The following is a 16,949-nucleotide window of genomic DNA, read 5'->3' as shown; positions in this document are numbered from 1 at the left end:
CTTAAAAAAAATAAAATGGTACTGAAGAACCTAGGGGCAGGACAGGAATGAAGACACAGATGTAGAGAATAGACTTGAGGACATGGCGGGGGGAAGGGTAAGCTGGGACGAAGTGAGACAGTGGCATGGACTTATATATACTACCTAATGTAAAATAGATAGCTGGTTGGAAGCCGCCGCATAGCACAGGGAGATCAGCTTGGTGCTTTGTGACCCCCTAGAGGGGTGGGATAGGGAGGGTAGGAGGGAGATGCAAGAGGGAGGAGATATGGGGATATATGGATATGTATAGCTGATTCACTTTGTTATACAGCAGAAACTAACACACCACTGTAAAACAATTATACTCCAATAAAGATGTTAAAGTAAAAAAAAACTCCAAGGAAAATCCTTCTAATTGTTGATATTTAAACAGATGAGAGAACAAGAAAACATGGAACTTTGTTTCATAGTTAACATCAGGTAGATTTCAGGGGAAATGACTTGCTCTGAATAAATTATAATCTGTGTTATAACCTGGTTATAATTCAAGAGCAAAATTCCCAGTTTCTTTCAAAAAGGCTATGTGTCATTTTTTCACTTCAAATAGTCTGCTGATGATAGCTCTGGAGGTTCTAATCACATATAATTCCTTGGACTTCAAGTTATTTTTAGCCCATCATTTCAACTGTTCAACTCCAAAATTATACTATTATAAAACTATCTTTATATGGCTTGAAATAATTCCTAATCCTCTGGGCTATCACGATTGCTTACAAAACCAATAAAATTCAGAACAAAGACTTCCAGTAATTGTGTTCAGGCAACAGAGTTTGGACTTCAGCAGTTGGCAAAAACAGTCCAAGTCTGTGAAACAGCAATCATAAATCCTACTCTTAATCTCACACAAAGCCATACTTTAATGTAGAAAAAAAAAAGGCTCTTTCCCCCAAAAAATGTTGGCCATGTTTTACAACACAGCCTAGTAATGGACTTTACAATTAGAAATCCACATGCACAAGGGAAGGTTTGATCCATTTAGACTCTGCTGTTAAAAGGTCAGAGAAATCCGAAGTAAACTTTCGAAAGACCTCCAAAAGGATTATTTACTCTGATGGCCAAGAACGCTTCCACTAAATCAAGCTGACTCTTAAAATGGAAGCTTCATATTCTGGAAAATGCTTGTACATAGACAACCTCATTCCCTAATTATTTCAAATCAAGGAGTTAAGCATTTTCACGCAAATTCTTACAACACACCCAAAACAGTTCTACCCACTTGAGCAAAGCAAGTCTCATATGGCCAACCAATTTACTTTTCTAATAAGTGCTGCAGGACTTGCGGCCCAATTTAAGAAACTATTGTTAGAACAGTCATCAAACTGCAGGAAGAGTAAGGGGGAAAGAGAGCTTGTGCTGCATAGGGAAAGGCAAATTAAGTTTTGGGCAGAATAGGGGAAAATAAAACTTTTTTTTTTAACAACATCTGCTTCCTAGCCCAAGGGGTATCCCCTGCAATCACTATTACCAACACCATTGTTAGTCGTCTGAGTGGCAGACATCAAGATCTGATTCAACACAGTTTCCCATACAACCTTGTTGTGTGTACCTCCAATGTCAACTGATAATAGAACAGCCTTTTCTGCTCTTGCTATGCATGCCAAGAAGAGTGCCAAGTAAACATTTTCAAAAACTTCCAAACATTAACCACAAAGAAGCAATGGAAATATTGGGGGGATAATGCCACATCTCCCCCTGTTTCAGGAGCAGAAAGGCTTCTTACCTTGCTCTCATCCCCTTCAAACACCGACTGGTGGACGTTGCATGCAAACAGTGAGTTCGGGAGGTCCGTGAAGTCTGTGATTGCTTGAAAGGCCTCCTCCGTGAAACACTGAGTCACAGCCCAGTCTCTGTCTATGCAGCAGAGCAGGAAGAGTCCTCCATCTTCCGGGATGTGCCCCTGCTGCCCCAGGCTCCTCATCCCAATGAAATAAGAGTCTCCCCTCATTCCTGAGGATACAGAGACGGATGCATGTTAGAGTAGGATTCGATTCCTTAAAGCTTGGTTTGAAGGTCGCAGTTCTGGAATGTCTGGGGCAGAGAGGGGAGGATGATTAGGAAGAGAAGCAGGGGCTATTAGAAGGGGGAAGACCCAGCAAGTTCACATTTTCCCCTTGATCTCTGAGTTACAACTTCCCACACAGCTCTGCTTCTGGGCAAGAATCCAGTCCCAGCTATGGGCAAAAAAAAAAAACCCCACTTGAGCAGGACTGGAGTTGGAGGCCAGGGGCTCCAGCCTAGCTGTTCAGTGTTTACTAGACTGGGAACCTTGGAAAGTTACATAAGTTCTCTGAGCCTTGCTTCCTTAAGAGATTCAAATGGATTCAGACAAAAATGCAGATAGGAAAGTGCTTTGATAAGTTACATGATGAATTATATAATACCACGACCATTACTGCTAATGTTTATCACTTCTTGAGTTCCAGGAATGATTCTAAATGATTTGAGTGCCTTAACTGACCTATCGAATCTCCATCTATGTGGTTGGTACCAATATTATCTCCATTTTACAGAGGGGAAAAACTAAGGAACAAAGCAATTAAGTAACTTTGACAGGGTCCATGACAGAATGGCAGGACTAGGATTCAAACTCAGGGAGTTTGGCACGAAAGTCTGCTCTCCTATACCACGGAAATGAAGCAGATCAAAATTACTGCAAGTCTATATTTAAGGAAGTACAACCTATTTCATCATCACCACCTGAATCCTGATTAGGGTAACTCTAATAGTTAGTCATCTATCCAAATGAGGACACACAGACACACACAGACACACAGACACACACACACACACACACACACCCTCTTCTGCCTGGGGTAATTACTCTAATTTGTGAACTCTGGACCTTAAAAAATCAGTACTATCTTGGCTGATCCATGGTATACAGATGCCCCACCCTCAGAGTCCCCATTGTGAAGCTTTCCAGTATTAATCTCATCTATTTGTGTTCCATGATTCTATTATTTCATCACCCCTTACATTCAAAATTCTACCCAACTGCAGCCAGTTGGAGACTTTTTCCAATTTTTGATACTGGTACATAATTCAGTAGATTTCATCAGCCTTCCTGCATACTTCAACAACAGTCAATGTCTATATTTTTCCTTTGTATCTATTTTCATGTCTATCATACTATTCTGTTCAAAGATCAGTGATTAAAGTCCCAGAAGGTGAAATAACTTGCCCACGGGTACCCAGATAAGACTGCCTGGCAATTACCATGTGGCTGCTGGATCATCCTCTGTTTCCCCCAATCCCAGCAATGCAGAACCTCAGGGTAAAAGACAGAAAGGCAGTACCACAAAGTGTCACTCTGCCCTCATCAAGTTTAGGTAAGACATAAATTCTAGATCCCCAGACAAGTATGAGTTTCTACTTATATCTCTCTTGAACTCTGAATGTAGTATTGTGATGAGTTTGTTTTTTCATTTTTCCTAGAAACAAAGCCTAAATGGCATCCTGATAAACATTATTTGATGGCAATATAAATGATGCATTACACATAAAATCTTAGGCCTGGTTGGGAACAGGAGCCAAAAATTAAAGAATCTGAAATAATAACTCAAAAATCAGATCACTACAATTGTGGAAAATAAAAATGTCATTCTATATAAAATATAATAGAACCATTCCTGTATTCTAAAGTTCTCAAAACTCCAATTAATGCAACATTTTCTGTATTTAAATCAAAAAAATACATATTTTAAATAAAAATATGGTACATGGTTTAAGCTTTATTTTTTTCCATAATGAATCCAAAATATATGAACATTTTTATTTTTTATTCTTTAAAAATTTTTTTATTATTATTTTTTGGCCACGCTGCGCAGCTTGTGAGACCTTAGTTTCCTGACCAGGGACTGAACCCAGGCCCTTGGCAGTGAAAGTGCAGAGTCCTAACCACTGGAGGAATTCCCTATGAATATTTTTAATTAGAAGAAAAAACTTCAATGAAATACTTAAAAGTATTTATTTCCCTTCATATTCATTTACACTGTTGCTTCAGATATTTTAGCATAATATGCATAATGACTATCACATTATTATTAGAGAACTAATTATTTTAGTAGTAAAAATAATTACTAAGAACATTAAGATACTTTTACAGGTGACCCTTGAACAACGTGGGGTCAGGGGTACCAAGAGACCACACAGTTGAAAATTCAAGTATTAACTTTAGAGTCAGCCCTCCTTATATAGGGTTCCACATCTGCGGATTCAACCAACCTCAGATCCTGTAGAACGTACTCAGTGAAAAAATTCTGTGTATAAGTGGACCTGCACAGTTCAAACCCATGTTGTTCAAGGGTCCACTGTATTTTCATCAATGGATTACAGGAAAACCTTTTGATAATAAAGTTACAATCATCCAGTATCATAAAATATAGATATTGTCAATTTTGATTTCATTTTTAATCCTGTCCTTCTTAGTTAATATTTTTAAAATTAATCAGAATGGATCCCATAATGTTCTTAAACGGGTCTGAGACTGTTTCAATTATTCTTTTTTTCAATGAGAATTAAAATCCATTGCTGAAAAAATTAGTTAAATAGACCAAATATTAAGCCTCACTCAGGACTCATTTTAATCTACCCAAATAGCCTTAACTTCTGTTCTAAGCTGTAACAATACGATTACCTTTGTAAGACTTTATTTTAAGCTCATTACTTTCAGTAAAGATTTAAAAGGTGAATGCATTTTTGGCAAACAACTTATTCTACTTACATGGAGAAATACTTTAGAAGTCAGAGCGTTGAACAAGGAAACCCTGGTTTCTCTTCCCAGTTCCACTGCTGACTCACCTCATAATTTGGAGAAATCTATTGATCATTCCATGACTCTGTTTGTTTGTAAAACAGGAACAAAAAACCCTATCTGCCTGCCTCAGCTAAGTAGGAAGAGGCAGAGGAATGAAATAGGGATGCAAAAAAGTGATCAAAATCAGTGTTAATCACTCGTAAAAGGATATGTACTCGGAAACACTATAAAAGCACATCATTAAGATCATCTCAGAGCAAGACTATTATGCTTTGGTATAACCACTAACCTTTAGTAAACCCAAATAAACAGACAGAAAGGGAAACGCTGAAGGTTAAAAGAATTCCAGCAACAACTGCCTACATAGCTTAAGAAGATTTACTTATGTTGTCATTATTTCTAAATCTGAGGTTGGTCATCCAAAAGAGAACAGCTGCTTTCAGCTCAAAAGGCAACTCTTCCAGGAGGGTTCCCTGACCTCCCCCAAGACCCATGAATTTAGCATCCTTTCTTTGCAGTCCCTGAGTACCAGCCTAGCCCTCGCACAGTTCATTCTATGCTGCGACTACTGTATCTCCAACCAGAATGGTGTTTCTTGAGAGCAGAGACTGAGCTGCCTTTATCCAAGGTATCTTCATCCTGGTACATCTAGAAAGCCCTCAAAATGTTTGACTGAGTTAATGAATTATGTAAAAAGGGGTCACTGTCAGGAAAAAACAGACCAGCAAGTGAGTTACAATGATCGATTTAAAATATATACTCTAAAAATGTTATTTATTTCAAATGTATACACTAATAATAAAAATTAACCCACTCATGTCAGATGTAATTTTAAAAATGAAAGATAACAAGAACCATCCAAAGGATTACTTTAGCTAAAATTAAAAATTTGTGGAGTATAGCTAAGGTAACATGTATGTTTTTTTGATTATATGAGTTCACTGAAGAAAAAACTGGAAAAATCAGAAAGGTATAAAAAAAGAAAAGAAAACCATAATCCTGCTATCCAGAAAACTCCGTTAATATTTTGGTATATTTAGTTCCAGCGCTTTTTTTTCATGCATAATTCTGAAACAAAATTGGGAGCTTGCTGTTTAATATCCCACACTGATACAGCCAAGAGCAGTTCCCTGTATCATTACATATTCTTTGAAACATTAATTTTAATAGCCACATAGAAATCCAGTGTATAGATCTGTCATAATTTATTTAACTATTCTTCTGTTGTTTGACATTTAGAAAGTATATATTTCCATCGTTACCTTCATCTGGAAAAGAAAAACCACCATCCACTTTTAAAATATAAAGTCTCCCCTGGGAGAACCTCAAAATTTCTTGAGATGCAGAGAAGAGACATCTATATGAAATATTGGAAAGAGCCCCAGGGGCCTACTTGGGTTCTGGTCCTTCTGTAAGTTGCATGTTTTCTGAGCTGTGGTTTCCATGTTAGCAAAATGGAGAAAGACTGCGGCCTTGTCTACTGCTACTATCAAGCGAGAGGAATTAAGGGAATGTCTTTTGAAGGCTCCAAAATAATACGTGAATTAAATCCACTTATTACTATGTACAGGCTTGTCAAGATCAGAGGAACCAGGCACTACAGAGGTGGTTGCCATCTACCACGAATAAGGCTGTAAACAAGTTTCAGACTTCAGTGAATGTCCATGATGTAAGCCCATGTCACTAAAATGAGACACAAGTAGGGGATGCCCCTGAATATTTGGTATGGGTCTGGTTGGAGAGCCAATAGAAAGGAAAGTTATTTATAAGGCAAAAGCGAGTCATTAAAAATAAAAAAAACAAAAAACGTTGCCCCTCCCCCAACACCACCAAGAGCAAAAATAACTGTTTATTTAAATATTACAAAGTAGGTGGCAATGAGAATATAAATGATTGAATTGGACTCCTTTTAATGGAAGAGGAAGCCTGGAGAGAGGAAGCTTTTCAACCGTTTCATTACTTTGCTATAATGTGAAAATGATTTCATTCAAGATCCTCAGAAAACCCGACAGAACTTATTAAATAAACATTAAAAGACCTAAAATGAACACAGTATGGTTCCCACCACGAAGACTAGCCACTTGACACTTAAAGATGCCTGACCAGCATCAAAGAAGTAGCAACTGAATAAATACTTGCGGCGTAAGTGAATATATTCTCTCCCCCTCAATAAAATTAGATGATCTAGACATTACTGGGTTTCTACACAAGGAATTAATCTTTCCAAAACTCCCACTTTTCACTCCTAACAAACATTTGTTTTGATATGGTACAAATCCAGGGAAAGGGAACTCAAAGAGACATCTGATTCTGTCGGATACCATTATCGTCACAGTGTTAAGAATATGCATGAGATTTAGATTTCTGAATTGCAGAATCCTAAAAAATACGACCTTTCTAGGAATGGGGTGTCGCTTATGAGAATGGGGAGCCATGCATTTCGCCCACGGGAGTTCTGATCTAGAAAATCTTAAACTAGATATAGAAGGAGAGGGAAATCACAAATAAGCCCATGAGAGCAGCAGAAAGCCATGGCAGGAAAAATAAAATTGTAAGTATCCATGGAGATGTTCATACTAGTTTCACTGTCAAGTAAAATCACCCCATTAATAGTGTGATGTGTGATCTATGAAAAAGGCAAATGGCACCTTGGAAGGGGTGGTGTGATGATAATCTTGAGTCCCCTGAACGTGCAGAAACTAACACGGCTGATTCTGAGTACCACCTAGGACAGAAAAACTGGAATTTCTTCCTAAGGAAACTATCCCATCTTATTGAGGGGTCAAAAGTCATGTCATCTAAGAAACAGGGGCATGGGTAGACATAGCATAGGGAAGCATAGGCAAGAATTCTTGAGTGAAATCACAGTTGCCTTCAAACTCTGAAAGAGGAAATATTTTTCGTGTGTGGCACTAAGAAAGCAGAAGTCAACCAGGGAAAAAGAATTCAGTTTAATAAAAGGAGCCATGGATCTTTTAACAATTCGGGTTAAAACAGAAATGTCTTGCCTCGTGTCTAAGTGAGCAACTTGTCCCAGTGACAGCCAATGAATAAGCTCCACAGAGCAGGTGATATCGATCTTGTGGGATGTCACCGAGGGAATCCAAGGACCAGGGAGATGGCTGGCTGACATTTATTTTTAAGGTCCCTTCTCACCTTGATATTTTTATCTTTCCATGACTGGAAGAAAATACACAAGAAAAGAGACATCTGTTTATCTCTAGGCTTAAAGGTACTCAAGAAAGGGGAACTTATATATAACCTTTAACAAAAGCTTTCTCCAGGGTTGAAACTTTTATCTGATGCTCATAACAAACCTGCCTATATTTTTTGTCTTCCAGGTTATTCAAACTAGAAAGCAAGAATTTTTAAACATAGGAAATAATGATCTTCAAAGGAAGAAAACTGAGTAGGACATACTCCAAAAGCAACTTAAGTTTGAGTTTATTTTTCCTTAGACAAAAGAATATTTAAGATGCGACTCATCTGCTTTTTAAATTAAGAACAAGAATGTAAAACTTTTTGCAACAAGGGCAACAAATAGGAAAAAGTGTGCCTTGATTCCATGTCATAGCCAGCTGAGGAGGATAAATAAGGAAACAGGAAAAATGGCAGTGATTAAGGAATAATTCCTTCTGACTTTAAATTCAGTTTTCATTGAAAAACAAGTAAATGGATTAGGGGAGATGTGTTAGTTTGGAAGAAGTTAAAGGTGAACATGTCAGCTTGAATATTAATGATCAAAAGTAAGAATGCAATGTTGCATTAATAAGTAGTAGAAAGAAATGCCTATAGCTATTTTTAAATTGAATATAAGGGTAAATAAATCCAATGCAATTTTTTTTAAAGAATAGAAACCTCAACTTATAAGTTTTACAGTGTTTAAAACCCCTTTAGCTCTAAAATTAAATGATTCTTCAACGATACCTGGGGCAAAATAAGCTGATTAGAAAAAAATTTATGTGAATAATGATAATCATTTTACAATTAAATCATATCAGCTTCCAGTTTTGGTCTGGCCTTATGGATGAGGTCCTTTTGTCGCCTAGCTAGACCCTCTTCAGGATAAGCCAGGCCTTTTCCTCATTTTGTCCAACTTATAGGGAGATTGAAGTATAATATTAGCAACATCAAACCATCCCAGCCATCCTAGGATACAAAGGAGAGACATGATATTCTTAGGCTGTGCTCCAGAGAAACCCATTAGAGCTGTTTTTGAAATATAATGGAGCCTATTTAATTCAGCCACAGAATTTTCACACCCACCGAGCTGTGTGAACCTCCTGCTATTCTTGATACCATTTGGGATCAGTCTTGAAAGAACCAGGACGACGCGGTGTTCAACTTGTGGTTTTTCAAAAGAAATTATCCACGTTCCTTGCTCATAGCTCCCTTCAGGACATCTTCTGGGACCACTGTTCCACTGGAAGCTCCCACAGAACAATAATTCAATTAATTCAATTCCCCAAGGAAGCAGCTTCTTATACATTTTTATGAAGTTAAAAAAAAAAAAAAGGACACTGTTGCCACCATCTCCTTTTGTACTGGATTCTACAGCAGAACCCAGGACTATAAACTCACCCATCACAACATCTTTACACCTGTAGGGTTTTAATGCCCATGGTCTCCCTGGAAGATTTGCAAATCCTGTATATTCTTCCAACTGACAAAATAAAAAGGGAAGGAAGACCCTCACATCTATGCAGGGTCAGATGGGACAGGTAGGGCCTTTGTAGTCCATTTCCACAGCCCTAACTGACAACATCCAGAAAATAGGTTCTAAACAGGCTTCCTGCAAGGGTAGAGAGTCAGAGAGAGGAAACATCACCTTTTATGAAGGGTATGAAGGTGAGAAGGTTGTTCTTAAAGATCGGAAAATCTGTTTCTACAAAGAATAACCTACAATCAACCAGAGCTTTATTCAACAAAACAAACAAGAACTATTGGAGCCCTCACCCAAAAGAGAAGAGCTTCATCATTGTATTAGTCAAGGTCCCAGCAGGAAACAGATGGCATGCTCAAGTCGGAGAATTTGAAAAGAGTTTAATAACAGAACTGTTGACAAAGGTGTGGGCAGGCTCTAGGGAAACCACAAAAGAGAATGCAAAAGCCTGGGCTAGCGCCACCCCTAGACCAGAAGAGATGAGAAGAGGGGAGAGGTTTCCAGAACTGGAACACAGAGGGCTGAGTGGAAAAGGCCCCCACTCAGGTTGAGGGATACAGCCCATCCTCAGTGCCACCACAGAGAGGGTGCCAGGGGAGTTAACATCCCCACCTTGCTCTCTTTTTCTGATCTGCTGGCACCTTGCACTGGCCAAACCCAACTGGGAACCAGAGGGCAAGGGAGCTGGGATGCGGAATATATGAGTCAGCCCCTGGGGCACAGAATGGAGAGGGATGGACAGAGGTTCCCTGGGACCAAGTGAAGAAATCAAGCGCGGTCTTCATAACTGGGTGGTAGTCTAGAAATGTGATAGGTTAATTTCAGTGGAACTCAATCTAAAAATGTACAATGTCACAGATTCACCATTTCTGACTGCCTTTTTCTTTTTCTTAAGAACAAAAAGACGGAAAGGGGAACGAGCAGCTCTGTTTCAGGACCCATGCCTGCACCACTGTGGAAGGGGTATTTCTGAGCCCAGGAAGTAGGCAGAAGTCCACCCTCTCATCATGGCTGTAAGAAGAAGCTTAAAAGAAAGCCCCAAGTCTCCAGAGGAGCCAAGTAAATTATACGCAAAATAACTTCACCGGAGGATGACACTTCTAAAGGGAGCAGCAAGGCAGGTGAGGGTTGCTATGGTAGCCAAAGTTAAGATGTCATCTTTCCCCTTCTGCTGTCAGAGGGGACTTAGGGGGCTGGGGCGAAGGGGCAGAGAGTAAGAGAGGCTGCGCCTTTGAGGGAAATCCAGCCAAGAAGGGTCTGGGTTATTCAGATATTCTATTAAGAAAGGAAAGCCAGACTGGAAAGCTGCCAGAGGACAGGTGGTTTGCGGAGAGCTGCTCAGAACTCATTAGGAGGCCAAGAAGGCTGGTGACACTCTCTCTAATAAGATTCGCAGATAATGATCAGCTCGACTGTAAGGTCTTTTTAATGCAAATATAAAGGAACCAGGAAGAGAAAGATAAATATCCCTATCTCAGTACCCAGCATAGCCTATGCGACTTTTTTTCTCAAATACAGCTAAATGTTCAGGTTACTTCCACATTAAAAATCTTCCATAACTCCCTAAGATCTAGTAAGTTCAATAAGAAGAGTTCTTCCACCCAGCAAACCTGGACACCCACAGGAAGATGAGGTCTTCCTGTCCAGATGTATCTCACTCTCTTGTCGGGGTGAGAAAAGAGTCCTAAGTCTCAGGATCAGCCTCTATATCTGTCAATAAGGACAATAATAATAACAACAGCAGCAACAGCAATTATGAAGGGCTTCCTTTGTTCTGAGGGCTTTATCTATATCAAACGTATGGAGAGCTGTGTGGTCCTGACCCACTGACTCAAGCTTTCCTCGCTTCTAAGCCTTTGTGTTGGTCCCCAGCCCCTCCTATCGACATCTTGCTCATCCTGAAAGCCACACCTGGGACCACCACCTTCACACCCCACTCTGAGCCCCACCTGCACAAGAAGAGATCACCCCTCACTAACCCCAATCACCCTGTGTCTGACCTCTCACAACACTTACTTTGCTGTGCCTCTTGTGAAATGGAATTCGTATTTCATGGCAATACAAGAAACACTGAAACATAAAAAATTCTTCTCTGCCCTTTGGTCTCCCCTCTCCCCGCACTGTGCATTGTGCATCTGCACTTGGCATCGCCCAAACTTCCCCATTGGCAGGAATACCTGCTCAACCATATAGACCAACATTCTCCTAGCATCAGCAAGACAACTCCTTAAAAGACAACATTCCTTCTTGAGCTTATAAGGGGTCACATGACCCACCACCATGACGCTTAGACCTGGATGATGTAAACTGTCAATAATACATTGTGATGTACAGCCCTCTGTCTCAAAAACTTATAGAACTGTTCCTTGACTTCGAATGGGCGGAACGGTTCTCAGAGCTTTCTGTGATGCTCTTCCCAGGTTATAATTCTCAAATTCAGCTCAAATAAAATTTTCCACTTCTTTCTTAGAGCAACTGATTAATTTTTCATCAAGACTCTCCTTGTACTTTTCTTATTCTTATCCTCCATTTCCTGTTGAAGGCAGAGGCCCTGTGTCCTCCACCTGGATAACCCCTGTCGCTGTTAAATAAGATCTTACCCCTAGAAGGTAACCTCTGGCATTTCTGGAATTGAATGGATTTCAGGAGTCCTGCCTTCGACTCTCAGCTCCCCAGTATACTTGCTGTCTTTGGGCAAGTTACTGAATCTCTCTGTGTTCAGGGTCATCACCTCTGAAGCAGGGATAACAGGAGTGTTTACGCCTTAGAGTACTGTTTTGAGGATTTAACAGCTAACACAATAGGGCATTTAGGACAATGGGACACACAGGCAGTGCTCAATAAATGTAACCACTATTAGTACTGGCCATCTTAGTTCTTTCACGTGACATAGGATCTCGTCCCCTCTTTCCTAGGGTCATCAGTCTTTTCACACCTAGAGAGGCAGCGAGCGAAGTGTAGACTTTGGAGTTGGTCTGTTGGGTCTGGCACCAGCAATTCCTAGCTGTGTGACCTTGGACATGCTACTGAACATCTCTGGGCAGTGTATGCAACACGGGGGCCATCCTGGTACTGACTTCATAGGGTTGTTATATGGATTGAAGGAACTCTAAAGACAGACAAACCCAGATTCTAATGCCAGCAATCCAGTCCCAGTGCTGGGTGACCATGGGGGGAAGACTGGGCTGGCAGCGGAGGCCTGGAGCCTAGGTCTGAATCCTCCTTCCACCATCATTTTCCATTTTCCTTGGTGATTTTAGGCAAGTTAGTTTCACTCACAGAGCTTCAGTTTCCAAAGCTACAAATCAGGATGATGGAGAGGCTCAAATGAGATTATCATGGGCCCCGATTGGTCCAGAGTCCTGCAGCTCAGGAGATGTTAGCATTTGCTGACGCTGACGCTGACTGGCGCTTGTTAATCTCACGGTCATCCCACCTTTATCTCTTCGTCTATTCTCAGATAACTGTTTACATTCCAAGAAAGGCATATTTTGTGGTAGGCGTGGGGTTTGACATAACTTCGGGACCAAGACTAAGAACTTTCCTTCAGTTTCTCAGCCCATGAACCTGGCTTCCTAACCCATGTTCCCTGCTTGAGACTTAAGTTTTACTTGCCATTCTCTTTCCTTTGAGTGCCATTTTCCAACTTGGATAAAAATGCCATCAAGTGCTTAACCAGAGGCTCTGGGGTCCTTCCCAGGAAGGCCCCTCCCCCCACTGACCCCCCCACCACCAGTAAAGCATGCTGCACCCAGGGAGGGCCACCTAGCATCTCCTTTCTGCTTCCGGTCTACACATGTGTTGTTACTGACAACATTTGGCAAAGCGAACCCATTTACTGATGTTTTTACATCTCCTCCCATATGGTGAGCATCCTTGCTTCTGCCTGTAATAGCCTGCACCCAGCACGGCTCCTGGCCCATGGCACTGGCAAGACGAAAGCAATGTAACATCACTACCTCTACCCAGAGCCGCTGCTATTCTCTCTCATTCTCATTCTCTCTCTCTCTCTCTGTCTCTCTGTCTCTCTGTCCCTCTCTCTCTCTCTCCTGATAGATGTTGCAGAGCCCTGTTCATCCTTCATTACCACTTTCTCAACTGAGTAACTTCCTGAGTCTCAGACTTTCCTTGGCCTCCTGCTGTGTTAAATCCGGAAGGATGAGGGTTCTCACCCTCCCTTTTCATTGCTGGTGCAATTCACCAGTTCACTCTTGATCTGAAAGTAAGTCACCGCCCTGACGGCTTCAAGTCACTTTTGAAATCCTTCCCTTCTTTTTATATGCTTTGGTTGAAGATGTTTTCTTTCTCTCCCTCCCTTCCTTCCTTTCTCCCTGCATTCTTCTCTCTCTTCCTCCCTCTCTCTCCGTCTCTCCCTCCTTCAAGCTTACAATCACAGTATCTGTTAGGTCCCTAGAGGAGCAAAAGCGGATTGGACGTGTGCCTTGGAAACTAGAGCACACCTCCTCCTCTCTAGACGGAGCTGCCTGCCCGCAGCCTGCTCAGCCAAGGCCCCCGCCTGAGAAGCTGACCCAGGCTGAGCAGTTTTGCTCCACATTGTCAGAAAGTCACAATTCCGGGTGATCCATAATTAGTTCCTCACTTCTGGTGCCATGTGTTGTTTACCAGGAAGAGCTGACCCAGATTCTAGCTTCAAAGAAAACAAGCTGAAACCTTTATTAAAGTCCTTCCTGGCTGGCTGCAATTGGGATCAGTTGCTTGGAAGGGCCAACTCACCTCATCTCTCCGTCTTCCAACAACTGATCAGGGGCCAGGCCCATGAGGATAGAACCTGGTTGGTAGGAAGATTTCTGGGGAAGACCTCCAGAGGGTTGAGGGAGAGAGACTTGGGCAACGCCTCCAGGGGGCTGAGGGAGAGAGACTTGGGGAACACCTCCAGGGGGCTGATGGAGAGAGACTTGGGGAACACCTCCAGAGGGCTGAGGGAGAGAGACTTGGGGAACACCTCCAGAGGGCTGAGGGAGAGAGACTTGGGGAACACCTCCAGAGGGCTGATGGAGAGAGACTTGGGGAACACCTCCAGGGGGCTGATGGAGAGAGACTTGGGGAACACCTCCAGGGGGCTGATGGAGAGAGACTTGGGGAACACCTCCAGGGGGCTGATGGAGAGAGACTTGGGGAACACCTCCAGGGGGCTGATGGAGAGAGACTTGGGGAACACCTCCAGAGGGCTGAGGGAGAGAGACTTGGGGAACACCTCCAGAGGGCTGAGGGAGAGAGACTTGGGGAACACCTCCAGGGGGCTGAGGGAGAGAGACTTGGGGAACACCTCCAGAGGGCTGAGGGAGGGAAACCGAGCCAGTGGAGGAGTCAAGTAGTAGCGGCCAAGTGAGCTTAAGCACTAACTGACCTTTTAAGAACCGGTGACAACCTTTCCTGGTCTCGATACTGCCTTACTCCAAAGACCGTGCTTGAAATGAAGTGGGAGGAAGATGTATGTACATCATTCCTCTACTTGACCAAAAGAGCAGATGGAAACGCTTGTAACTTTAATGAACGGAACCACCGTGGCGGACACCATGACAATCAAGATGGCAGCTTCACCATTGCAGGCGGCAGGTTCCTGACAAGCACAGCCGGAACAGTGCGAAAGGCCTGCCCAATGTCCCTCCAACATGACGCTGGGAGCTCTTTACGTCAGAGGAGAAAACTAGGGCCCCTTCCCCTTCCCGCTTGTCTAACCAACCCCAGCACCGCTCCATATGTGTAACTGGAAAAAACAGCCGACAAAATAGAAGCTTCTTATTAAGATGTCAAAGACCAGTGTTTACGACTGGATTCCTAAAGCTTGATTCAGTACCAGGAATGGGGCAGTGTGAAAGATGAAAAACAGTATTTTAGGTTAGCTTGTCTTTTGGACAGACTGTTGCTATTTGTCTCTTTATATAGCTACCTCGTTCTACCTTTCAGATGACAGTGTGTGTCACATAGCAGATGCTCAAAAATATTTGTTACATAAATCTTAGACAATTCTCTTTTTTCCTTCTCTCCACCAGTTCACTTCCTTTTTCATCTTCTCTATTTTCTACATTTCTTAAAATTTTGTTTTCCTTCTTCCGAACAGATTCTCAATGGCCTTTTCATCTAGAATGTAAAATTACTTCAAATCCCAAATATGAAACATTAAAAACTGTAATAGGTGTATGGATATGAAAAAAGGACCTGGGAAGTGCGTAACAGGAGGGGAAAGGAAAGCAGGTGTAATTGACCACATCAGCATGGTCTGCCCTTGGCTTTGATGCGACGAGGGTGAGGTCTGGTGCATCATACACAGTTCAGTCTTTGTGCCCCGCCTGATGGAGCTGTCATCCCTGTGCACCAGCCGGCACAGCCATCCTGCAGAGTATCTGCCAGTCTATTAAAATCTGTGGGACTTCCCTGGTGGCGCAGTGGTTGAGAATCTGCCTGCTAATGCAGGGGACACGGGTTCGAGCCCTGGTCTGGGAGGATCCCACATGCCGTGGAGCAACTAGGCCCGTGAGCCACAATTACTGAGCCTGCGTGTCTGGAGCCTGTGCTCCGCAACAAGAGAGGCCGCGACAGCGAGAGGCCCGCGCACCGCGATGAAGAGTGGCCCCCACTCGCCGCAACTAGAGAAAGCTCTCGCACAGAAACGAAGACCCAACACAGCCAAAAATAAATAAATAAATAAATAATATTTTTTTTAAAAAAATCTGTGTAGTGGGACTGCAGGACAGGGCATTTGTTATTCTGTATATTTCAGGTAGGAATGTCAGAAATACGTCTGTGATAAAAAAAAAAAAAAAAGGAGGGGGTGAGTCATGTAGCTATCGGGGGAAGGACTTACCAGGTAAAGAGACTGGCAGGAAAAAAAGCCCGACAGCGGCTGAAGTATGATGGGAATGGAGGGTGGGAAGAAATGAGCTCCGAGGGAAAGCAGGAGGCCAGGACATAGAGCGCCTTACAGGCTACGGAGAAGACGCCGCTTTTTACTCTGAGATGGTAAGCCGCTGGAGGATTTTGAATAGAGGAGTTTCATAGACTGACTTTTCTCTGGCTGCTATTTGAGGAATAGGCCAAAAGTGCAAGGAGAGAAGGAGGGGACCAATTAGGAAACTACTGGCAGCAATTCAGGCAGGAGGTGATAGTGATGGAGACCAGAGAGGTGGCAGGTGGAATAGTGAAAAGCAATAGGATTCTGGATATTTTTAATGTACTAGCAGCATCTTGTTGAAGGACTGGATATGGAGTAGGGGAAGGATTCAAGGATAATGCTGAGGTTTTGGTCTGAGCACCTAGAAGCGGGAAGTTGCCATTGACAAAGATGGAGAATGCTGTGGGAAGGGCAGGTTTGAAGAGAGAAAATCAAAAGTGCAGTTTAGGACAGGTTAAGTTGAAGATTCCTACTATTCGTCTAAGCGATGAGCAGTTGGTGCTGAGTCCACAGTTCAGGGAGGAGGGCGATATCATAAGTGATACTTGAAATCATGGGACTGGATGAGGGGGTTT

The 16,949-nt window shown here is 42.3% G+C and overlaps 1 protein-coding gene across 1 annotated transcript in view; it reads right to left on the bottom strand.

Annotated features, from left to right (window-relative positions):
- RCAN2 (regulator of calcineurin 2) overlaps positions 1-16,949 on the bottom strand; it is a 258,086-nt gene that overhangs the window by 217,828 nt on the left and 23,309 nt on the right. The window contains exon 2 of the mRNA XM_036870033.1: positions 1,763-1,989. Within this exon, the coding sequence (XP_036725928.1) occupies positions 1,763-1,987 (225 nt within the window). The 5' untranslated portion in view covers positions 1,988-1,989. The remainder of the gene's footprint in view (positions 1-1,762; positions 1,990-16,949) is intronic.

Source organism: Balaenoptera musculus, chromosome 11 (assembly GCF_009873245.2).
Source record: "Balaenoptera musculus isolate JJ_BM4_2016_0621 chromosome 11, mBalMus1.pri.v3, whole genome shotgun sequence".
Taxonomy (NCBI): domain Eukaryota; kingdom Metazoa; phylum Chordata; class Mammalia; order Artiodactyla; family Balaenopteridae; genus Balaenoptera; species Balaenoptera musculus.
Note: the sequence above shows the minus strand (reverse complement) of the source record. Positions and strands in the feature narration are given on the sequence as shown.